Source organism: Scylla paramamosain, chromosome 40, assembly GCF_035594125.1.
Source record: "Scylla paramamosain isolate STU-SP2022 chromosome 40, ASM3559412v1, whole genome shotgun sequence".
Taxonomy (NCBI): domain Eukaryota; kingdom Metazoa; phylum Arthropoda; class Malacostraca; order Decapoda; family Portunidae; genus Scylla; species Scylla paramamosain.
In genome coordinates this window covers 12,449,297-12,474,103 of record NC_087190.1, presented here as the reverse complement: position 1 = coordinate 12,474,103, position 24,807 = coordinate 12,449,297, and the positions used below count along the sequence as shown (strand labels likewise).

The 24,807-nt window shown below is 49.4% G+C and overlaps 1 protein-coding gene across 1 annotated transcript in view; it reads left to right on the top strand.

Moving 5' to 3' along the window:
- The window catches only part of LOC135092643 (AF4/FMR2 family member lilli-like), a 26,057-nt gene extending 1,331 nt beyond the window's left edge, over positions 1–24,726 (top strand). Inside the window, exons 2-21 of the mRNA XM_063991245.1 lie at positions 1,571–1,870; positions 2,149–2,343; positions 3,052–3,100; positions 4,011–4,058; positions 4,244–4,307; positions 4,866–5,102; positions 6,002–6,082; positions 6,542–7,658; positions 7,777–8,239; positions 12,034–12,175; positions 13,513–13,649; positions 14,567–14,807; positions 15,903–16,043; positions 17,211–17,467; positions 17,781–17,864; positions 17,991–18,182; positions 19,299–19,367; positions 19,759–19,852; positions 20,345–20,726; positions 21,050–24,726. Of these exons, the coding sequence (XP_063847315.1) occupies positions 1,571–1,870; positions 2,149–2,343; positions 3,052–3,100; positions 4,011–4,058; positions 4,244–4,307; positions 4,866–5,102; positions 6,002–6,082; positions 6,542–7,658; positions 7,777–8,239; positions 12,034–12,175; positions 13,513–13,649; positions 14,567–14,807; positions 15,903–16,043; positions 17,211–17,467; positions 17,781–17,864; positions 17,991–18,182; positions 19,299–19,367; positions 19,759–19,852; positions 20,345–20,726; positions 21,050–21,156 (4,400 nt within the window). The 3' untranslated portion in view covers positions 21,157–24,726. The remainder of the gene's footprint in view (positions 1–1,570; positions 1,871–2,148; positions 2,344–3,051; positions 3,101–4,010; positions 4,059–4,243; positions 4,308–4,865; positions 5,103–6,001; positions 6,083–6,541; positions 7,659–7,776; positions 8,240–12,033; positions 12,176–13,512; positions 13,650–14,566; positions 14,808–15,902; positions 16,044–17,210; positions 17,468–17,780; positions 17,865–17,990; positions 18,183–19,298; positions 19,368–19,758; positions 19,853–20,344; positions 20,727–21,049) is intronic.
- Positions 24,727–24,807: the final 81 nt, after the last annotated feature.

Genomic DNA, 24,807 nt, shown 5'->3' with positions numbered 1-24,807 from the left:
GAGGAGGAGGAGGAGGAGGAGGAGGATGGACTGTTTCCCGCCAAATGTGTGGTGGTGGTAGTGGTGGTGGTGGTGGTGGTGGTGGTGGTGGTGTTCTTCCGTTTTCTGTTGCTTCTGGTGGTGGTGACGTGAGGGGATGCTGGTGTATATTGGTGGTGGTGGTGGTGGTGGTGGTGGTGACACGGGGTTTCTTAGGGTGCTGGTAAGTGGTGGTGGTGATGGTGATGGCGTGGTGCTGGTGGTGGTGGTGGTGGCGGTGTTGTGGTGGTGATGGTGTTGTGGTGGTGATGGTGTTGTGGTGGTGTTGTCATCATTCCGTTACATCCCGTTCTCTTTGACCTCCGTGCTTCCTGTGTGATGGTGATGTGACGTGCCTCCTCCTCCTCCTCCTCCTCCTCCTCCTCCTCCTCCTCCTCCTCCTCCTCCTCCTCCCAGCGACGCCTCACAAGGGAAGTCCACGGAACTGTCCTCCTCCTCCTCCTCCTCCTCCTCCTCCTCCTCCTCCTCTTCCTCCTCTTCGTCTCCTCTTCGCTTCCTCCTCGTCTGCTCGTCTCCGCCCCTCCGTGTTTGAATGCCTGGGCGTTGGAGGAGCTGGATTGGTGGGGGGGGGTTGTAGGGGGCATTCCTTGTACAAAAAGTGGTGTGAGGGTATTGTGCTCACCCCTCCTCCCCGGCCCGGCGGTGGGGGGCGGGATGGAGGGCAGGTGGTGTTGAGGCCAGCGCAGGCGTGCATGTCCGCCCCTCACCCTCCCCTCCCCGCCACTCATCCTTTCCCTCCTGCTTCTGGTGCCCCTTTCCCTTTCTTCCCTCCCTCTCCCTCTCCCTCTCTCCCTCCCTCCCTGCCTGCCTTGCTCCTCTCCGCCGCTGCTTTTCCCTTCACACCGGCGCCGCGGGACGAGCTTTGATTCAGCAGAACGCCGCCCCGGGCCCACCGTGCCGCCGCGACCTGCAGCAGCAGCAGCCGTGTCTGTGCCGCTGCCTCACGGGCCGCGCCGCCCTCTCCCCGTGGCGGCAAAGACGCAGGGAACGACAGGAGAAAGTCGTGATAATCGGTGGCGGGGGGACGCCAGGCCCTCATTGATCAGGGGGTTGCCATAGCGACGCGCGAACACCCCCCTCCCCCCTCGCCTCCTTCACCCGCCGCCACCACTCGCACGTTGCTCAGCGCGGCGCCACGCCACCACCACCACCTCCACCACTACCACCACCACCACCACCACCACCACCACTGCCACCACACAGCCTCAGCTCTCCCAGCAGCGAGGCAGCCACACACGCACACGCACGCACACACACACCTGACGCAGGGCGCCGCGGCGGAGTGGTGCTGAGTGACAGTGTGGTGAGGTGCGCAGCAGGGGTCGGTGGGCCTGGCGGGGTGCGGAGCGGCTGAGAGGCGGGCTCCGTGCCGCTGTGCTGTGCTGAGTGCTGTGCTGTGCTGTGCTGTGCTGTGCTGGTGGTGAGCGCAGTGGTGAGGGCTGAGGCTGATGTGTGACGGTCGCCGCGCCGCCAGGCAATGTGCGGCCACAGGTGTGTGCTGGGGCGCCCCCGTGTGCACATGGTCCCTCAGGGCCGCCCCGCGTGCCCTGCGTGCCCTTCAAGGCTGCCACCCGCCTGAGCGGGGCTGCCCCAGGCATGCGGATGTACCAGGGCCCCCCTCAGGCTCAGGGGAGGTCGCCCCCGCCGCCCAGCCGCGCCGAGGCTCCACCACACCTGCCTCAACCCCGCAGCGCCCCCCACCACCACCCCCACAGCCGTCCCGCCCCTGCCCCGCCATCACGCCCCCACCACAGCCACCACAGGACTGGCCATGGCCACCACAGCCGCCACCACAGCCGCCACCACCACCGCCACCAGTGCGGCTCGTCAGGTAGGGCACGGGGGGCTGTGCTGCGTAATTACTCCCCGAGTGTGGGGGGGCGGGAAGTCCTTGGTCCCCTGACGCGCGGCGCCGTGCGGGGGCGCGACAAGACTTGTTGCTCCGGCGTGTCCTGGCGGCGGGACGCTGGTGGCGGGCCGCCGCCGCCGCCGCCGTGATGGCACACTGGGCCCCGCGGTGGCGGCACATGGCGGCACGGCACCACAGCGCCAGTGTTGTGTGTCTCCTTTAATAAGGCTGAAACTTGATCTGTCTTGCCGTGCTACCAGGGGGGAGGGGGGATGGGCCCTACCCCCAGGTGCCACCAGGCATGGCCACCCCTGATCCCTCCCCCCTGCCCCCAGCACTACCATCACCACCACCTTGCTGCAGGAATGAAATTACTGGGGAGGGCAATGGGCAGCAATGCACAAGAGGGTGGGGGGAGAGGGTAGAGGGTAACCAGTGTGTCCCAACACTTCTGTGTATGTGTGTACACCTTTCCTTCCTTCCTTCCTTCCTTCCTTCCTTGTGATGTGGTGTGTGGTGCCTGGAGTGTGAGTGGTGTGCAGGCACACACACTGGTGGGGGTGGTGAGTGGTGAGGGCCAGCATCAGTGTGAGGCACCACCACACACCAGACACTGCCACAGCCTGCACCCACTGTGTGTCTCCCTGTACAGTGCTGCCTGTCATCCTGTCTGCCTGGTGGAGCAGCCTGCCTTGCCTCACTGTGCCTCACCTTACCTTACTTCACCTTGCCTCACCTTACCTTGCCTTGCCTCACCTTGCCTCACCTTACCTTGCCTTGCCTCACCTTGCCTCACCTTGCCTCACTGTACCTCACTTTACCTGCTTGTGGCAGTGGCAAGAGTTGATGGTCAGTGTGTCTCTGCCCTTCAGTGTTGCAGGAAATGGTGGAGGATGTTGCTGTAATAGTTCCTGTCTTGTACTGATAATTACACCAACTTAAGGCAAGTAACACACACACACACACACACACACACACACACACACACACACACACACACACACACACACACACACACACACACACACACACACACACACACACACACACACACACATGCAATTTCTCCTATCAGTACACTGTTGTTTGTTTATGTATGTATGTGTATGTATGTGTATGTATGACCACCTCCTCACACACTGATGCATCTCTGTTGGTTGCAGGGCGGACGTCTGAGTCTTCTCGGTCCAGGCAGTCACAGTCACAAGTCCTGTAAGTACCTGCCTCTCTCCACACACTGAATGCCGACAGATGAGAGTTATTTCATCTCTTACAAATAAAAGACTTCACATTTCCCCCAGTGATAGAAGATAATAGATAAAGGGTTATAAAGGGTTGTGTTATGTTTTCCCCATTGATAGAGGTTAGATACTTAGAGATAAAGGGTTATAAAGGGTTGTATCAAATTAATTTAGTTTGATTGAAGAAAATGTTCTCAGGTAAAGGTGTTTTCTTAGTTTAAAGAGTTTATGTGTTGCGGTGACAAAAAGTACTTGTTGACAGATCCAAGTTTTTCCTTGTAAATTCAGATAAGCAAGTTGGTGTTTTGTTTTTGTGTCTGACTTAAAAATGCTGAGTTATTTTCCTCTAATACGAATTTAAGAGTTGATATTTTTCTATTACAAAATATATGTTACGTTTTTCTTCTCTCATGATTGAATAAAAAAACAGTTACCACATATCTTGTTGACTTAAAAAAAAACACTAATAGATAAAGTTATTTTCTCTCTTGCAAATTAAGAGAGCTGACATTTCAAACAACAAACAAATTAAATAGTAAAAAAAAAATGAATGAATAAATAAATGCTGAAAGATAAAGTTATTTTCTCTTGTACAAATTAAAAAAGTTAACATTTCCTCTAACAAAAAAAAAAAAAAAAAAGAAAAATAAAATAGAATAAATAAATAAATAAAATTAAAATAGATAAATAAATACAACAAAATAATGAAATAAATGTTGAAAGATAGCAATTTTCTCACACACCAATTAAAGACTCAACACTCTTATCTCACCACCTTGAAATGCACACTGAGAAACTAACCTCCCTCACTTCCTCACGACATTGTTGAGTGGTGACTGTCACATCAAATCCCACAGTACCTCTCAGTGCCTCCCTCTCAGTGCCACCCTCACATTGCCTCCCTTATCACCAGGAAGCTCAGAAATGCTGTAATGCGAAGGGAACTCGTTGCGTCATTTATTTCCAAAGTCCTGGCCAGCCTCTGAATGTCGCTGTGAAGAATTAAGTTGACTACCGAGCATTTTGTCCTGTTTAAGTAGTCACGATAAACTTTTAGCCAAGAAAACTCCAGGCAGGGTTGTGTTGCTGTGTTGAGTGAGACTTTGTATTGCAGGGACAACGGCAGCCACATTAATGATGAGCTGAGGCTTTCGGAGGACAGCGATGAGGAGGAGCAGGTTAGTACAGTGTGTATGAGTGTGTGTATATTATTTTATTTGTGTATGTTCTTTAAAATGATCTGTGTGTGTGTGTGTGTGTGTGTGTCTAGAACCTTTCATTAATTTTGAGAACATTGGGTCAAGATTGTTATGTGGTTGTGTCTGCATACTTGTTTTTGTGTGTGTGTGTTTGTGTGTGTGTTTGAATATTCCCCACAGGCCATCAAACACGCACACTCGTACAGTGATACGTTCTGTACCTTTTTGTGAAGTGTGTGTGTCAGGAGTGAAGGAAGCAACACTTAATATTGAATGCCTCTCACTGATTGAATGACTAACAAATGTCTCTTGAAGGCCATGGCATTAATTTTGTAGCAGCCTCTCTCAAGCACTGCAGTAACTCTTTTATCTTACAGTTACTAACCTAACCTAACAAATACATCTTAAAAGACCACAGGATAAATTTTATAGCAGGCTTTCTCTGACCTTTCACTAATTATGTTTATAACAGAATTACTCACCCACAGCCACACTGACACCCCCCAACACCCACACTGACGCCTCTCCCCCCCACAGGGTAATGGCAGCACAGGGGGAAGCACAGGTCACACTGTAGGCTCAGGGGGAGCATTTGGCACCCCCCAGGGCCACCACAAGTCCTCCATGGGACCAGCCTCCAACAGCATGGTGCCCCTGTCCCCCATCTCCCCCAAGTCCTCAGATGAGTCCTCCACCTCTGAGGATTCCAGCGACGACTCGGAGGTGTCTTCCAATAACTCCACCGACGAGGAGCAGGTGGAGTGCTCCCCCAAGGTAAGATGCCACCTCAGTTTTAGTTCAGATAAGAATATAACATGACGGAATTAAGGATAAAGATCAGGAGAACGTGACGTGAAATAGGATAAGGGTTAGTCTGTTTCTGCCATCTCTGTGGGCAGCCAGCATCAGTCTCTCTCTCTCTCACACTCCTTGTTCTTCCATGCATCTGTGCCACACTCCAACCTGTAGTGATAGCTTAGGAACACAAGGGTTGGTGCAGGAAGCCATCAGACCTACACTTTTTTTTTTTTTTTTCTTATTGGAGAGACACTGGCCAAGGGCAACAAAAATCCAGTAAAAAAAAGCCTACCAAGATGCCAGTCCCAGAAAAGAGTCCAAAGTGGTAGTCAAAAATTGAAGGATAAGTGTCTTGAAACCTCCCTCTTAAAGGAATTCAGGTCATAGGAAGGTGGAAATAAAGAAGCAGGCAGGGAGCTCCAGATTTTACCAGAGAAAGGGATGAATGAATGAGAATACTGGTTAACTCTTGAATAAAACCTGCCTGTTTCTTTCCACCTGTCATCCCCATCCATACATCTGTCTAATCCTTCAAAGCTCCCTAATGAATCAGCACCAACAGTCTGATTGCTGAGTCCATCCCATTCATCCACCACTCTAGAATCTATTCCTTCCTGTCGCTTTCTTAAGTCTTTCAAGCTTGGACCCGTTACTTCACGTTGTGTCCTGATGACTGATGTAAATATAAAGCACACTTGTCTTGGTGTTTTTTGTCAGCTTGTGGTTTGTTTGCAAGTTTACAGTGATAATGTTGTTTACCTTTTTATGTCTCTTGTATATTTGTTTTTACTTTGCACAAACCAAAAGTTGAGATAGGTCAAAACACTGAATTGAGGCATTGGTCTGACGGGTGTGTTTGTGTATGTGTCCCACAGCACCCGGAGAACAAGTCCGACGCATGGAAGCTGGACAACTTCATGACCTTCAGGAAGACCAACTCACCCATGTCTGTTGGGGTAAGGCTGCCACCCTCCCTCCCTGTGTGTGTGTGTGTGTGTGTGTGTGTGTGTGTGTGTGTGTGTGTGTGTGTGTGTGTGTGTGTGTGTGTGTGTGTGTGTGTGTGTGTGTTTTCCCTGAGGCAGCCCTGGTGACACCCTGGCCCTGTGCTGTGCTGTGTGGCAGGAGGTGTGTCACTGCTGCCCAGACCACTGCCTGCTTGTGACCCTTTGATATATGCAAATCATGTAGTACTTGTATCACAGCTTCCCCCCTCCCTCCCTCCCTCCCTCCCTCCCTCCCTCCCTCCCTCCCTCCCTGTGTGTGTGTGTGTGTGTGTGTGTGTGTGTGTGTGTGTGTGTGTGTGTGTGTGTGTGTGTGTGTGTGTGTGTGTGTGTGTGTGTGTGTATGTGTGTCCTCTCCTCCCTTGCATGCCTCCTTTCACCTTGCTGTACTAACATGCTGACCCTGTTGCCCAGGGTGCCGGCACGGGGCCGCAGCGTACGGAGGAGCAGCAGCCGCAGGACGCCAAGGAGCCGCTGCCACCGCTGCCACGGGAGCGCACAGAGCGCAAGGTGGCCAAGAACACATCAGCTGGCAGCTCCCACCACGGCGGCCGCAGCGGCCAGGAGGGGCGGGGCTGGGCCAAGCAGGACAAGGCAGGGCTGTACGAGGACTCCTCTGGCGAGGAGCAGCCCCACCCTCGCCCCATCCCTCGGGTGTCTGCAGAGGTGCGCCAGACACCCAAGCACGGCCGGGACCCCCCAGGCCGGCCCCGCCTGCCCAAAGCCAAGGCCCCTGCCACCCACTACCAGGACAGTGACTCAGACAGCGATGCCCCGCCACCCCGTAAGAGCCAGCCGGCGGCCAAGGCAGCAGCCCCGCAGGACACGGACAAGTCCCCCAAGGTGAGTGCCGCCCCACCGCCCCGTGAGGCTCCTAAGAAGTTCCCTCGGAAGCGGTCTGACTCCCGAAAGGGCGGCCACTCAGGTGCCAAATCGGAGGGCAGCCGGGGGCGGCCACGGCGGCCCCGGGAGTTCCAGTCCCAGGAGACTGTGTACGACTCAGACAGTGACCGGTCCGTGGACGTGACCACTGCCTCGCCAGAGAAGACCGTGGGGCGCGGCACCCCCTCCCGGACCTCCTGGGAGGCCACCCGCACCACGGCCAGCCCCCTCAAGCCTCCATCGGCCAGCCCCCATGTGTCACCCCGTGTGCCACCCATGGCCAACAAGGCCAAGCGCGCCGTTGCTGCCCCTGCCGGGCTCAGCTCAACACTCGGCTCAGACTCCCCCGTCAGCAAGAGTGAAGACGAGCCTGAGTCCCTGGGCCAGGGCGGCTCCCAGCGGCCCGAGGCAGCCCGGGGCAGCAGCAGCAGCAGCAGCAGTAGCAGCAGCAGCAGCAGTAGCAGCAGCAGCAGCCTGAGCAGCAGCAGCGGCAGCAACAAGGGGGCGCTGGTGAACCGGGCGTTTGGCGCGGCGGCCAAGAAGGACCGGGCCAGCCGGGACCAGGAAGCGGTGGAGGCCAAGAAGAAGGCCAAGGGGGAGATGCAACGGCCGGGGGCCGGGGCCAACAGGAGGGACAGGAGTGACAAAAGTGTGCGGGGGCCGCGCCACAGCCGAAGCCAGCGTGGCGGCGGTGGCGGCAGCGGCGGCGGCCCTGGCCCCGGCCCCGGCCCCGTCCCCGGCCGGGCGGGCCAGCAAGTCCCCCGTAGGTAGTGCAGAGCCAAAAGTGCCCATACCACAGGTACAATTTGTGGACGGTTACCCCCGCCTCACCTGTACAATTCCCCTCAGCTTTATTGACAAAGTGCCCAAGCCTAGTGTTAGTGGTGCGCCCTACCCTGTAAATACGGTGAAGAGTGAGATCAAGGTGGAGCAGGAGGACGAGGAGGACGAGGAAGAGGAGGAGGAGGAGGAGGAGGAACGGAAGACTGTGCTGGACAACAGGACTAAAGAGGGGAAGGGCAAGAGGAAAGCCAGTGAGCCGGGCACCAAGGCCACTGAGGACGAGTCAAAGCGGAAAATTATCTTCTCCATATTTGGCAACGTGAAGCGGCAGGACCATGAGAGTGACGACGACAAGGTCAAGCGAGAGGTGAAGAAGGAGGAGGAGGAGAGCGAGGAGGAGCGCGGCGGCCGGTCCTCCTCCCTGCGGCCCACTGTCACCATCAAGCAGTAAGTACCCCACCCCACCTTTGCCCTGTATCTGCTCACTTCAATGACAGAATAGGGATTGAAGTCACAGATAGTGGTGGGAAATTGTCTAGTTGAGCAGGAAGGTGATGAGATGAAGTTAATTACTAACCTAACACAAACATGTAGGTGAAGAAATATCACTAACATAACACAAACAAATGAAAGAATAAAGAAACAACAGAGAAGATGAGGAAGACAAAGACAACTGATAAAGAAAATGAAAAAAAAATTGACCTAACAGAGGACAAGATGAGCAAACATCACCAACATAACATACCAAATAAAAAGCAAAAAAAAAAAAGTCAAATTACTTAACCAAACATACAAACAACAAAAAGAACAAACTCAACTGTCACAGCCATGATAGAACCACACCTCTCACTTACCCCTGCAAATAACACACACACACACACACACTTTCCACAAATCAGGTATCTTTCACACACTCACTCGCATTGATGACAGAGAAGCGGGCAACATCAATAATTTCCAGTAATCGTCACCCATCCATTAATCAGCTTCAGAAATTAATAATCAGTCGGTTTTCAAAAGGTCCCAGCCAGTCAGCGGTGACAGCCAAACATTACCTCACAGGAAGGCTACTATTTAGGTGTCGGCCTGAGTGATGGGGATTTAAAATTTACAAGCGGGTATTGAGTATTTTAGCCTGTGGGAATATTAACGGCAAATGTGTTAAGTCTTTCAGGGCCCCTTGTCAGCCTTCCTGCCTTGTTTACCTGTTTTTTTTTTTTTTTTTTTTTGGTGTTTGTTTTCGTATCGTTTTGTGGTCAGGGATGCACTTTGAGGTAGCGAGAATGTTTACAGTGAGTGTCTTAATTATTTCAGTTCCTCTTGTCAGTGTTCCCTTCTCTTGTTACCTGTTTTTCATTTTGTATTTTCATTTTGGTGTTTGTTCTAATTTTGTTTAGTGGTCCGGGATGCACTTTGAGGTTAAGAGAATGTTTACAGTGAGTGTCTTAAGTATTTCAGCGCCCTTTGTTCCTTTCTTGTTTGGTCTTTGTTTTTTCGGTGTTTGTTTTCTTTTTTTTCTTTCTTTCTTTCCTTTTTTTATTTACATTTAGTTTTACTCAATTGGTGGCTTTCTTTTTTGTTGTTCGTTTGTGAAAGGTATGTTGTTTTGGTTATAAGAAGTTGATTTATTGAAAGAATTGATGGAAGCGGAGAGAGAGAGAGAGAGAGAGCTATAAATTATTAAAATAGTGAAAGGCAAGTGGAGTGTGCAAAAAAAAGATTAAATAGGCCAAAATAAAATGAAGTAAATCAATAAAATAAATAAAACTATACAAAAAATGTAAACAGATGAAGAAAATAAAGATAAAAACAACAAAATAAAAAGAAATTAAGAGCATTACAATTAAAATTCATAGTGTAGATTAGAACTGAAATATGGAGATTGAAGAAAACACTTGTCTTGTGAGAGTAAACAGGATTAGGCGGGTCTGCTTGTAACCAGTTAAGATTTCAGGCCTGTTGTTGTTGTTGTTGTTGTTGTTGTTGTTGTTGTTGTTGTTGTTGTTGTTGTTGTTGTTGTTGTTGTTGTTTCAGTTGTGCATAAGAAAATTTTGAAGGTATTGTTTGTGGCTGGCTTTTGTTTTGTTATTATCATTTGTTTATATATCCATCTATCAATCCATATTTATTTATTTATTTATTTATTTATTTATTTATTTATTTATTACTTCTTTATAGACTGGACTTTATTTATTTATTCATTTATTTTTCTCCTCAATAAGAACTCAAACTTTCTCTTGTATAGAAGTGAAAAGCAGGAAGATTTACCAATATATATAAATTCCAGTTTCTTTTTTTCTTTTTTTTAGTTCGGTATGTGAAAATGAATCAATATTTTCTCATTTTACCCACACAAATTCTCTCTCTCTCTCTCTCTCTCTCTCTCTCTCTCTCTCTCTCTCTCTCTCTCTCTCTCTCTCTCTCTCTCTCTCTCTCTCTCTCTCTCTCTCTCTCTCTCTCTCTCTCTCTCTCTCTCTCTCTCTCTCTCTCTCTCTCTCTCTCTCTCTCAAGTCGTTAGGGTGAAAACATAATGCACTCGAATCATAAATTTCAACTCTCTTGCATAAAACATGAGTGATTTATTGCTGTGTGTGTGTGTGTGTGTGTGTGTGTGTGTGTTTGTGTTTGTTGTGGTGGTGTGGGTGTGTTGGGAAGTGATTCATGTGTTGCTATAAAAATGTGCGTAGCGTCAGAGAGAGAGGAGAGAGAGAGAGAGAGAGAGAGAGAGAGAGAGAGAGAGAGAGAGAGAGAGAGAGAGAGAGAGAGAGAGAGAGTTTTTTTCTTTACATGCAAACTCCCTCCTCCAAAAATAATGACATAATAAAAAAGAGAGAGGGAATACATTATTTATAAAGTTAGGGAAGAAGGAAGCACAAGAGAGAGAGAGAGAGAGGGAGAGAGAGAGAGAGAGAGAGAGAGAGAGAGAGAGAGAGAGAGAGAGAGAGAGAGAGAGAGAGAGAGAGAGAGAGAGAATATCCTTACACACACACACACACACACACACACACACACATGAAGTTAACCTAAAAACAACAATTATTTCCCAAACAAAGCCATTTTCTCTATCAGTCCTTCATTCATTCACACTTCTACAGCATTTATCTATTTGTTTATTTATATTTTATTCTATTTTTATGTAGGAGGGACACCGGCCAAGGGCAACAAAAAATACAATAAAAAAATATAAAAAGCCCACTGAGATGCCAGTCCCCAAATAGGATCCGAAGCAGTAGTGAAAAATTGAAGGATAAGTGTCTTGAAACCTCCCTCTTGAAGGAATTTAAGTCATAGGAAGGTGGAAATACAGAAGCAGGCAGAGTTCCAGAGTTGTATTCCCTTTAATCCTCCTTTAGCCCAGCACAACCACTGACCGTCACCAGACCAAACCCGACAGTCACTTTTGTCTCACCGTTCATAAAAAAGACATTCGCAATCTCACGTTATTTAAGACTAATTAGCAGATGTGATAATATTTCTTTGTTTTCATTTTTTCTTTTCATTTTTTCTTTATTCAGGTTCAGTTCAGTTTTTTGTCACCACTGAACCGAACACCAAACCTAACTTAACTGATCTAATGCATTTTTTTTCAGTAATTAGCAGATGTGAAAATATGGTTTTATTTTAATGTTTTCTGTATTTAGAGTCACTTTGTCATATTAAGCCAAACATGACCAACATGAACCACACCAAACCTCACCTTACAGACCCAATCTTGCATTTTTCATGACTAATTAGCAGGAGATAAAAAAACAAAGTCTGTTTGTATGTTTTGCTCATATATATTAATTTCAGTTTGTGTCACACCACTGAACAAACAACAATTTTACATAACAGACCTAATCTCCCATTTTTTAAGACTAATTAGAAGAAAACTTGAAAATATTGCTTTGTTTTAATGTTTTGTTTTAATGTTTTGTTTATTTAGACCCACTCTGTCACACTAAGCCAAGCAAAACAATAACAAACCTCACCTAACACACCTAAACCTGCATTATTTAAGATTAATTAGCAGGAGACTAGAAAATATGTCTGTTTTAATGTTTTGTTTATTTAGATTCAGTTTGGTTTGTGTCACATCGCTGAACAAAACAACACCTAACATAATGGACCTAATCTCACATATTTTAAGATTAATTAGCGGAAGACCTGAAAATATACCTTTGTTTTGATGTTTTGCTTGTTTAGACTCACTCAGCATCACACCAAACCAGAACAAACCTAACCTGACATTTGTGTTGCAGGGAGCCAGGGGAGGCCACACCCGCAAGACAACCGGTCCTGGCCAGCCCGCGGTCCCCTGTCTCGGACACCTCCATCTCCCGCCAGCACCGCAAGAAGAAGCAAGAGAGAGCGTCCCCCACCAGGGAGAGGAAACGACCAAAGGTGAGGAGGGCCTGCTGGGCTGTCTGGTGATGCAGGTGGAGGTGTTAGCAGTGTTTGTGTACAGGTGCTGAGAGTGTAGGTGTAGGAGTTTGTGTGTGTATGTACAGGAGAGATGGACCGAATATTTGCCTTCACATTCACAGGTGCAAATATTCACTCTGTTTTTCAGCATTCACATTCATGTTGCAGTTACCATTCTTTTTGCAAATACAGGAATATTTTCCCAGTATTGATAAAATGGATGACTGTAATTTGAAAAGTAGCAAATTTTAGAGTTTACAGTTTATACAAAGGAGTGTGTGTGTGGCCGTGCATACCACGTCCCTCCTAGCCCCAGGCGGGCCCATGTTGACCGCCATTGCTCAGTCACTCACCATCACCGTCTTGAGCCACACCCAAGGAAGACGTGCTTGCCTCTCTTTTGCATTAATTACCATCACCAGCCTCCACTGCAGTGTTACAGCCACCTGCTGCACGCCTGCACAATGGCATCCACTCACAAAAATGCAGTGTGGGGATAATTTTGAGTTAATTTGTGATGATTTGGCAAAGTGCAAGCTGTGCATGAACAAACACTCCTGGAAAGGAAGGGTGACATCTGGGGTGAGGAACCGTCCCTGCAACAAACACCCAGAAGAGTATAAGGCTCCGAGCAAGAAAGAGGAGGATGGAAAAGAAAAAGGGATTAAGAAGAGGAAAGCATCTCCATCACCAGCTGTGATGATGAAGCAGGCCAGTCTTGGTGAAGTGCTGGGATGTTAACAACACACACAAAGGATGAACACTAACCTTGTACAAGTGTTAGTAATGGACAATCTTCCATCTCACATTGAAGATGTACAGCTAATTGCAATATTCGCAGTTCACATTTTCACTCGTGAATTTTGAAATAGAATATTTGCATTCATAAATGAAAAAAATAAACATTTATTCTATAGAAAATTCGCATTCACATTCATGAGTAAAAAAAATAAACATTTGTTCCATCTCTACTGTACAGTAAGCCAGAGATAGAAAAAAAGAACCTTATGTACAGGTGCAAAGAGTGGAGGTGTATTTTCTCATTTATAGCCTTAGCAACCTTAATTGTTGTGGCACCATTTAATAGACTAATCACTCCACCTCACTGCACTTCCTTTGTATGACCTTGATACACTGCCTGAATATTAACCAGGTAAATTGCCCCCTTGCAGTCCCTTCCTGGTGCTCCCTCCTTTAGTGTAGAAGGAAAAGATAGATTTTGTGTGTGTGTGTGTGTGTGTGTGTGTGTGTGTGTGTGTGTGTGTGTGTGTGTGTGTGTGTGTGTGTGTCAGTGCATCACCTCTTTACTCTTGCAGAAGGGCAGTGAGCGCCACCCACAGGAGAGCTTGGGCCTCCCCGGTGGTGGCAGCAGTGCAGAGGGTCGGGGGCGGCGGGATGGCAGCGTGGAGAGTGAGAAGTGGTCCAGGAAACGAGCACATGAGCGGGACAGCAGGTGGGTGCAGTGCTGGCTGGCGGCTTGGCTCATGAGGACTCAGGGTGGTGGTGTTGGTGTTGTGGGTCAGGTCATGAGGACTTAGGGTGGTGGTGACTGAAGTTAGTGGTGGTGGTGTTGTGGGTCAGGTCATGAGGGCTTACAGTGGTGGTGACTGAAGTTAGTGGTGTTGGTGTTGTGGGTCAGGTCATGAAGGCTTGTGGTGGTGGTGACTGAAGTTAGTACTGTTGGTGTGTTGTGGGTCAGGTCATGAGGGCTTGTGGTGGTGGTGACTGAAGTTAGTAGTGTTGGTGTGTTGTGAGTCAGGTTACAGTGAGAGCTTAGAGAGGATGGTGGCAACTTTCACTGTCTAGAGCTGAGGGTTGCATTGTACTCTGGCAAGCCACACATCAACACTATCCAACACTGTGGCTTAGGAATACGCATCTCTGTCAATGGTATCTAGAGGCCTGCTGCAGAATTTATTACCTGAAACTTAAAATTGACGAACGGTGGCGATCAGTGTTTGTTGTTGCCAGGCCACAGAGGACCTGGGGACTGCTATCGTGTGTGTGATGCATGAGCCTGTTTGTAATCACCTGTTTGTTGTTTCATAGGGTTGAATCATGTTCTTAGTATCCTGTCTTGTGATACTAAATTATCATGTTTATTTATGTAGTGTGCTGTATAATTCTACATTAAAAACCCTGCCATGTAAGCAGAAATCAGTGTATGGCTATGTATGGCAAGGACTGCTGCAGATTATCTCGCATGCCATCTGTAAAGGGCTGTGTTCATTATTGCTGTGTATATTATCTCCTACTGTCTTTGTATATATATGTATTATAGTAGTGAATATTTACTCAGTTACTCAAGGGCCACCTGTACTTACTCACTCTTTCAAAGTCAACCTCATAACCTCACCACTTCCCCTACAGTCTGGAGAGCACCAGGAGCAACTCCCGGGCGAACAGCGAGTGCGGGGAGAACCACAGCAAGAAGCCGAGGATGTGCAAGAGTCTGGGCACGCCCGACGCCATAGCCAGCAGCCCCTCCAGCTCCAGGGCGGCCAGCCAGCGGTCGGCAGATGACACGCACCACAGCTGGCCGCAGGAGAAGGAGGACCCCACTCAGCTGAAGCACCCACAGAGACCCCAGCATTCTCAGCAATCTAGTCAGGTGAGGCAGTGGTGTGGTGTGGTGTGGTGTGATGAGGTGCTTGTGGTGGTGTGGTAGTGTTGCTGTGGTGCTCATCTCCCCCAGTGCCTTGTCTTGTTGTGTACAGTGAGTCTTGGTGTATGAACATTCAGTCTTCAAGTTTTCTGCTTTACAAATATGATCATTTTGTTCCCAGACATAAATTTCAAATGTGGAGTACTAATTTATGAACAAAATTTCAAGGAACTGTGCTTGAATCTTGAGAAATGTGTTAAGTGAGAAAATTCACTGTTCCTTATATTAAAATTTTGGGAACTTAAAGATTTAATGAAACGCTTTTTAAGGAATGTAGACTGAGATTCACCTGTACACTCTCCCCGTCCAGTCATTTGAATACCTCATCACCCAATCACTCATACAGCCTAACACTACGACCCTCTCTTCACCACCACCTCACCCCTCTCATGCTATCATTCCACCCCACCATCTCTACCCTGCACACATACATCTTTCAACTCTGGACTGACACATACTGCAGCCCACACACCACTTATTGAACCTGTGATAGCTGTAGTGGTTGTGTGATGGAGACTACAGTAAAATCGAGAAGAGGGGTGACAGTGCTGTGTGGGCAATTCTAAAGCTTCTGTGTGGTGAAATCTTAGCCACTATGAAGGGACAGGATGTGAGTAACTGGTGTGAAGATTGGTAGTAGAGGGGAGGCATTGTTTTAGTGGGACGTCTGCGACCTCTGTGTGGTGAAATCCTGGCCAATATGAAGGGACAGGGTGCGGCTAACTGTGGTGTGAGATGAAAACATTACTCTGCTGTGGTTGTTGCTGATATGACCACAGCGAAAATCTCTCGTATGTGGTTGTTGACATAACCACAGCATTACTCTGTTATCTGGCTGTGCTGGGGTGGCAGGTGTTGCCTTCAGAGGGCATTGCCAGCTGCTCCTTCAGGTTTAGATGGACAGCTGTGTGGGTGGCAGCACTGAGATGACTGTGGTGGAGTATTGGCCAAGTAACAGTACAGGGGGTCATGGGTGTGGCAGTGGTGTTGATGGTGTAGGGGAGTAGTGGAGTGATGGCTGCCTCCCTCCTCCACCTCCAGTATTCCCACAAGGGCTTCAATGGAGTGGCGGAGGAGTCGGCACTGAGTCACCAGGAGGCGGAGTACAGCGAGGAGGCGGACACCAGTGCCACCCCCTCTGGGCCACGCTCTGCCGCCACCCACCCGCGACTTTGTGGCAAGGTGGGCTGCACGGCGGGCGTCGCTGGGCTGTGTGTCCTTAGACCCCTCACTTGCTTGCTACTCTGCTCAGGTCTTCATTGCATCCTTTCCTAACTCGTCATCAGTTTATGTGTCTAGATTTGTGTCCATAGAGCCCTGAAAAGCTTGCTCCTCTGCTTATTTTTGTGTTTCCCAGGCCAGATTTGTGTCTAGAGCACAGAAATGTTTGCTTCTCTGCTTATTTTTGTGTTTCCCAGGCCAGATTTGTGTCTAGAGCACAGAAATGCTTGTTTCTCTGTTTCATACTGTTTCTCAGGCCAGATTTGTGTCTAGAGCCGTGAAATGCTTGCTCCTCTGCTTAATTTTGTGTTTCCCAGGCCAGATTTATATCTAGAGCCCTGAAATGCTTGTTCCTCAGCACTTTTCTGTATCTCGTCCATCTACAGTATTGTTTGTAACTCAGACTGTAGCCCCTTGATTGACAGTATTGTGCTGTTCTAAACTTGTGTCCTTAGAGAGCTGTGACATGCCTGCTACTCTGCCCTGAACTGCACCTTTTTCATAACCCATTGATTTATTTCTTGTCTGCTTTCTCTTTTTGTAATTTCACCGGCAGTATTATCTCTCACTCGCAACATTTTCTGTCCCTCCAACACTCATGAATTAGTGTTTCGGTAGACTCACAGCTCCTCCCCACCACCTTTGCTGTGTTTCTCAGTGTTTCTTTCATTCACCTTTCATGTGCTCACTCTTCATGTCTCATTTTTTTCTTTAATCTGCAAGTCATACAGCAAAATGAGAGGCTGACTTTAACAGCAGTGTGTGATGTGTGACAGTAGTTTGAGTATTTTTTTATTTCTTTGTGGCTCATTACACCTTCCTGACTTGTGTGTGTGTGTGTGTGTGTGTGTGTGTGTGTGTTGGTCAGCTAGTCAGTTTGTGTAGTTGTATTCATGACAGTCAGTCAGTCTGTCACTTCTAAAATAAATCACACACACACACACACACACACACACACACACACACACACACACACACACACACACACACACACACACACAACACTAAACTAAACTAAACTAAACCACACCACACCACACCACACCACACCACACCACAGCACAGCACACCACATACCACACACCACACCCACAGCCTAGCACCCTACTAACCCACACCCTCCCACAGGACAAGGTGGATGAGAGTGGTAGCACCCCTTGTGGTGACAGCAGCGGCTACACAACATCCAGGCCGGTGTCTGAGCACGAGTCCAGGGTCAGCTACCGGTCAGGGGAGCAGGCGGCCAAGGTGCCAGAGTCATCGGAGGCACCATGGCACCCTGGGAACTTAGCGGCACCACACGGCCAGCGGTTACCAGGGCCGAGCACCACGCCGAACACCACAGCCAGCGCCGCCCTTCCTCCCTCCAGGCCAGCCGGGGACCAGTAAGTGTTGCAGTGTTGAGTTACCTGCGGGTTTTACCTCTGGGTGTTACTACCGGGTGTTACGGTTCCGCTGAGGGTTAACTGTTACGCTACATGGCAGAGGGTCAGGTGCTACTAATACTCCTGCAAGTCATTACTAAGGGGGTGGTGTTAGTGGTGTCATGAGGTGTGGAGTAGCAGTGAGGTCTGTGTGTGTTGGCATGTCAGTGTGAGTGTGTGTGATGCACCAGGGAAGGGTAGAAGGTAGAGCAAGGAAGGGCAGGGCAGGCATGTGGGTCCCAGGCTGTAATATAACAAGTGTGCTTCTTTGCAGGGCATTATTGCATGGACACTATGCAAACCAACAAGAGCGACAGTATACATCCTATATTGAAAGGAGAATACCAGAAATTAACAGGTAAATCTTAATAAGGGATCCATCCATGTAGCTCTGAAATCCCTCACAGTCACCCCTTAGTCAATATACACTAAAAATTAAAACACACAGACCACATAACTTATAAACGGCATCTGTCACCCCCAGGGACTACAACTGCTACCTGAACCGGGCCAAGCAGCTGAAACACATCGCGGACGAGGAAACGGACCGGTCCATGCAGGCTATGAAGTACCTGGAGGCGGCGCTGTACTTCATCCTGAGTGGCAAGGCGATGGAGACAGACCACGATGCCTCGGCCTCGCTCACCATGTACAAGGACACGCTCCATTTCATCAAGTGAGTGCTGTGTCTGCTGGTGGCCGGGAGAGAAGCATTGCAGATATGAGTGCCATTGTCAGTGATGAGATATTTATGGGCAAAGGAGACTAGCAGTGGAGAATTGAGTGTTGGAAAAGTGGTAGTGCCCGGTGTGTGTGTGTGCCGGGAGAGAAGCAGTGTGGATTTGAGTGCCAGCGTCAGTGATGAGATATTTAAGTGCAAGAGAGACTAGCAGTGGGAAAATAAGTGCTGGAAGAGAGAGAGTGCCCAGTGTGTGTGTGTGCTAGAGGAGAAGCAGTATGGATTTGAGTGCCAGCGTCAGTGATGAGATATTTAAGTGCAAGGGAGACTAGCAGTGGGGAATTGAGTACTGGGAGAGTAGAAGTAATGAATTGAGTGCCCAGTCTGTATGTCATGGTGTCTGGGAGAGAAGCAGTGTTGATTTGAGTGCCAAGGAGAGTAGGGATGTTTGAGTGCCCAGTGCGTGTGGTGCCAGCTACAGTAGGGGTGGGAAAACTGATTGCCAGAGAGAGTAAGAATGAGTTGAGTGCCAGTATGTGTGTATGTGGTGCCAATTAAGACCGTAGAATTTAATGATTTGAGTGCTGAGTATGTGGTGCCAGCTGGGGGAGTAGGAGTAAGGAGTTTGAGTGCCAGGTGTATGTATGTAATAGTAGGTAGGAAAGACTTGACTGGCTAGATTATGGAGTGTGTGGCATGCTAGTTAAGAAAGGAGTGAATAAATTTGAGTGCCTGGCGTGTGTGTGTGTGATACCAATGAGATAATAAAATTTGGTTAGAGTGCCAAGTGTGTGGTGCCAGCAGGGAGGAAGGAAGCGAGTGATTTGAGTGCTAGATATACCCTGGAAAGACACCTAATTTGTAACAACCAGCGTAGAAGAGGTGTAGGGAAGTCAGTACCAGGCTACCACACAGGTGTATGCACAGGTGAGGTGGGGGGATGAGTGAGTGATGGCGCACCTGTTCTCTTTAATTAGTGTTACCTGTGAGCGTTCAGCAGCTGTGGGAAATTGGAGGCGCTATCTATTTACTTATTGATGTGTTAAGCTTTGAAGATATTTAGAGGTGGATGGTAATGTGAATTGATACTGATAATTTTGTTTTCTTCTTCAGATGGGTTTCCTCTGTGTTTAGGAGAGAAAACCAGGAAGGCTCCATTAATGCTAAGTTGGCTGTTATAAGGTGAGTTGTATCCCATACTCTCCCTACCTTACCCCTCTTCTTCCGTCCTTCTCTCTCTCTCTTTATCTCTGCTTTATATTTTTTAGTGTGTATGATCCACAAAATCTAGCTATAACTTGTAAATAACTCATGTCCTGTCTTTAGTAACACATTATCTCCCACCTCCTCCTGGTATGTATCTTTTTAATGTAGTGTCTTTATTGATCAACGTATTTGAGTGTATTATATATTCCTTGTAATGTTCTGTGTTCATCCTCCCGTTTGTATCTTGATAGGATTCGAGGCTGTCTTTTTTAGCACTGTGTAATCTGAATGGTTTAGATTTCTGTACGCTGTAATGTGAAAGACGCAGTACATTGTACGTTAATGTGTGTGGGTGTGTTTGTTTCAGTTTGCGGTGCCAGAGTCTGTTGTCACTCAAGATCTATCAGATGCGTCGGTTTGAGCACAAAGACAACCAGAGGCAGCTCAACAAGTACTTCCAGGTAAGGCGTCTGTCCCGTCCCTCTCCACACTACCATGTACTGTTTAGTCTCTCCCTCCTTCCTCATCCTCATCCTCTTATTTTCTGGTCTTCCTTCCTTCCTGTCCTTCTTTCAGTGTAATTTTGAGATCTTCCTTTCCTTTCCTTCCTTCCTTCCTTCCTTCCTTCCTTCCTTCCTTCCTTCCTTCCTTCCTTCCTTCCTTCCTTCCTTCCTTCCTTCCTTCCTTCCTTCCTTCCTTCCTCAGGGTCTGCTGTGTTTAAATCCCTTCCTGTCTGTTCTCTGCCACTCAAGCCTTGTGTCTGGCTCAAAGGAACTTTAGCCAGCTATCCCTGCTGAGTCATTAGGGAGCTTTAAAACACTAGAAAGATGCATGGATGGGAATGACAGATGGAAACAGGTAGGCATGTTTCATACAGGGACTGCTACATGTAGGCCTGATGGCTTCCTGCACCAACCCTTGTGTTGTGTTCTCACTACTGTCTTGTCCCCCAGAACCTTAGCAAGCCTGGGAACATGGAACCCAGCGGAGGCAACGGGCAGCAGTGGGGGGGCCAGCGGGGGGCGGGCTCCCCTTCACACCCCTCCCAGACCCCCTCCCCTGCTGGGTCAGTGGGGTCGGAGGGCTCACAGTCCTCTGGCTACACCACCAGCACAGAGGGTCGCTCCAAGGCTGGCGGGTCGGCGCCCCCCGTGGGCCACACGCCGCCACACCCACAGCCGCCCCAGGGTGCCCACGCCTCGGTGTCGGTGGTGTCTGTGCCGGCCAACATCCACACCCTCATCATCAAGCAGAATTACCTGTCCAGCCACCTGGCATCTGCACACGACATGTGGATGGAGGCCGACGAGTATGTCTCCAAAAACAACATCAAAGGTGAGCCAGTGGTGGTGGCGGTGGTGGTGTGAGAGGGCCTCCAGACAGCAGTAGCCTTTGGTCCAGCCAGTAGTAGCCTTTAGTCCAGACAGCAGTAGCCTTTAGTCAGTAATCAGGTTGTTTGATGCATCCTCTGATCTGCTCAGTCTCATTTTTTAACCTGACAGCTGTTGGCCTCCGAGCAGGTGAGGACTTAGCTCTGAGGCAAAACAAAACACAGAGGCAGTGAATGCAGCGAGTTAGTTGCCTCCACAGCAGGACAGCACCGGCACAGCGCAAGCACAGCCACTGACGCACTGCCTCATGACACTTCCCCCTTTCAGATTTCTTTGATGAGTTGGACCACCAGGCGAGCCCTCTCACGCTGCACTCCTCCCTGCCGGAGCTGGTCATGTACGTGCAGTGTGGCCTGCACCGCATCAAGGCCTAGCTGCCGCCCCCCCCCTGGCTGCTGCTCCCCCCTCCCCAGCACTGGGGGGACGGGGGGTGGGGCGGGGCGGCACGCCGGCCCCATGCCTTGTTAGCGGAGAAGTGAGCGCCGCCGCCGCTGCCGCCGCAGTGGTCGGGGCGGGGCGGGGCGGGGCAGCCTCGCTGCTGGATCCAGATACTCAAGGAAGAACTCTCATTAGTTACAGTAGTGTAGTGCAATCAGACGGTGTCAAGTTATTGTGGGTTGTTCCCAGGCCTCGGTGCGGCGAGTGGCGCTGCGCCGAGCGTCTGCGGCGTGCATTGCGTTACGTGCAGAGCGGGGGCCCAAGATCCCGAACGTTTGGCTTCCTTGTGTGACAACTGTGATGCCTTATCATTAAATTTAGTTACGAATGGTTTTATACAGATAGTCGACATTTTTTTTTATTTTTCTTTTGTTATACTTCCCACCCAAAATGTACAAATTTGCTGAGAGGTCCATAAGTGTGAAGACATTGCCTTGTGTGCTCACGTGGAGCACACTCCAGCCGTCAGCCAGCAGACCAGCGCCCTGCGGCCTCCCTCCCAAGTGGCCCCGGGCAGCGCCAGCCGCCGGCGGGGGGAGCGGGGCCAGGACGCCCCAGCTGGCCTCCCGCCTGCTGCCACGGGCCCAGCGAAGCGCTGCGCGGGCTTGGCCGGACGCCAGTTCTCAACAGATACCTCTAAACGTTTTGTAGCGGAGGCACGGCAGCGGTGGCACACACGGCTTGCTCCGGCACGCCCGGGGCAGCGCCGCGGTGGCGGTGGTGCAGACGTGAGGGCCGGCTGGGGGGGTCGTGCGCCGGCCTCCCTCCCTCCCTCGGGTGACCTTCTTGGCAACTCAATATTGTGGCATGTACTGAGCACACACTCCCTGCCAGATGTATATTTTTGTACATATATTGAAATTTGATAATGGTACTGACCATGATGATGTTACTGATATAGTACTTTGTACTGGGCTTTAATTCCCATGGAAACCCCGAACTTTTGTAACTAACAAAAGTTGATAATTTGAATGGCAATGTTTTCAATTATTTTGTCCCCCGGGGCAATATTGTTAAGTATACTTAATTTTATCGATGCTCATATGCTCGTTATAGATGATATAAAGTTGATATTTGTACTTGTAGACTTAAAACTCTATCGAACCAGGAATGCATTAAATTATTTTCTCGTCACAAACCCGATGGGAGTCGCTCCCACGCCCGACAAAAAGCCGTCACGCTTTGTTTCCGTGGTTGTCTCCGACTGGCCAGACTCCGGCAGCCCTGGACCCCGGCCCGGCCCGGCGACCGTCCGGCAGCTGGTTCACTACAAGTACGTCGGTGGCCGCGCGTCACCTGGTCTCTGTGATGACCGCCGCAACACAACACATGTCCTGGTCTTCTGCCTTGTCACTTCCTCATCCATATCACAAGAGTATTGTTCATTTGTTGTATAACGTTTCATCTCATTACATCCACACGGTGAGCTTCTGTCAGCGCCGCCGCCTCGGGCCGCCCAACATTGGCGTATTCTCATTTGGTTGCCGAGGATGCTCCGCTGCCACACCCCCCCTGCCGCCGCCGCTGCTGCTGCTGTCTGCCAGGGCAGTAGTGGTGGCAGCAGCGGCGGCAGTGGCGGTGGCAGTGTGGCGGTGGGGGCACCTCGCCAGGGACACAAGCTGCTCCTGTCCTGTCACCGTTCCGTCTTCCCAGGAAGCTGAGGCGCCGGGGACTCTCTCTCCGCCTGTGTTGTGTTGTTTTCCTTCCTCCTTCCCTCCTTCCTTCCTTCCCTGTTTTCATTGGCAAAGCCAAAGCTGGTTTATATTATCTGAGAAGTCTGTTTGTTCACTGGTTCTTCACTCCTAAAGTTGAACCTTTGAGTTCAGTATTGTTTGTAAATTTATTTATTTATTTAAAAAAGTGTTAGCATTCAATATTTTATTTAATAATATACTGAAATGTTGGTGCAGGTAGACATTGTGTCCTTGGTGAAACAGGGTACTGCTGGGGTGGCCAGGCCGGGGTGCTGGGCCTGGCCGGGGTGGTGGTGGTGGTGGTGGTGGTGGTGGTGGTGGTGGAGGCAGTGGGGGTGATGGTGGTGGAGGAGGGCAGCCAGCCAGTGTGGTGGCTGCCTGACTCACCAGTATTAACATGGGACACACACACACTCCCGTGCTCACTGGGAGCTTACTGATGCACAAAGTGAAACAAACACTGCAACACCACCTGGGAAACACTGCAAGCAATACTGTAACAAACGCACACCATCTTCACCACACACACACACACACACACACACACACACACACACACACACACACACACACACACACACACACACACACACACACACACACACACACACACACACACACACACACACACACACACACACACACACACACACACACACACACACACACACACACACACACACACACACTGCCACCTCTCACTGCCAACACTATAGAATATATGTGACATTGTTTTGTTTTGAGAATTGTAGTGTGTACAATTTGTCGTAGAGCCACCAGCCTTTGTATTGGTCCCGTGAGAAGTGTGTTACGAAGTGCTGGAACCTGAGTGACTTTGGGTATGGTGTTATTATACAGTGGTGGTGATGATAGTGGTGATGATGAGACATGATGCATTTTCAGAGTCTGCCAAAGGTGAACAATAACAGAAATATGAAGATGAGTTTTGATTTTTTTCTCTGCTTCCTCCTTCTTGTGTTTGTCAGTCAGTCAGTCAGTCAGTCAGTCAGTTTCTCCGTCAGTCAGTCAGTTTCTCAGTCAGTCAGTCCATCAGTTCATGTTTCCATCTTTCTCTGTCGCCAAGACCAGCTGTCACTGTCTTGAAGTGTTTGAGTACAAGGACAAGTCTGAGCATGTGAAGGACTGCAAAGTGAAGAAGGATGGTGAAGGAAGCTGCTCAAAGGAGACACGTTGATCTTGGACTGAAAGAGTGAAGGATATTTTTTGTCGACAAGAAGGAAGGTTACCAACACACCAGGTACAGTCCAGCAAACACCCCACACACCACCCCAGCCTGCCCCAGCACCTCAGGGGGTGGGCAGGGGAAGGAGCCTCACCCACTCCCTCACCCACACCCCCACCACCATCTGCTCCCCCACCACTCCTCCTAGACATATCCAGCAGCCAGGGAGCCGCTACAGCCCCACATGTTCCTCTGCACCGGCCATCCACATCCCGTCATCCACATCCCTCCCTCGCATACTGTGGCACACTCGGGCTACCGCCGTGGTGGGGCCGCGGCGGGCGTGCCAGCCACACCCGCCGCTCACCTGCACCACCACCACCTCTTACAGAAAGTGTCCTTCCTATAATCCATACTCTCTGACCTTATTTATTATGACTTAAGTAGTGGTTATCATTTCCGTGTTTTTTGGGCACCTTTTGTTGAGGAACCCGAAAGCTGTACAAAAGGACAGTCTTATTTCAAATCTATGCCAAGATTGTATCTACAATAAGTAAATGAATAATAACACATGCACAGTTTGCTGTTTTACAGATATATCATGTAAATAATAAAGTATTTCTTATGTTTCCTGCCTTTGTATGGAACACTTGTTGTTGTAAAGAGTGGCAGTGTCAGTCTGTGCCCTTGCCAGGCCACAGCAGGGGTGG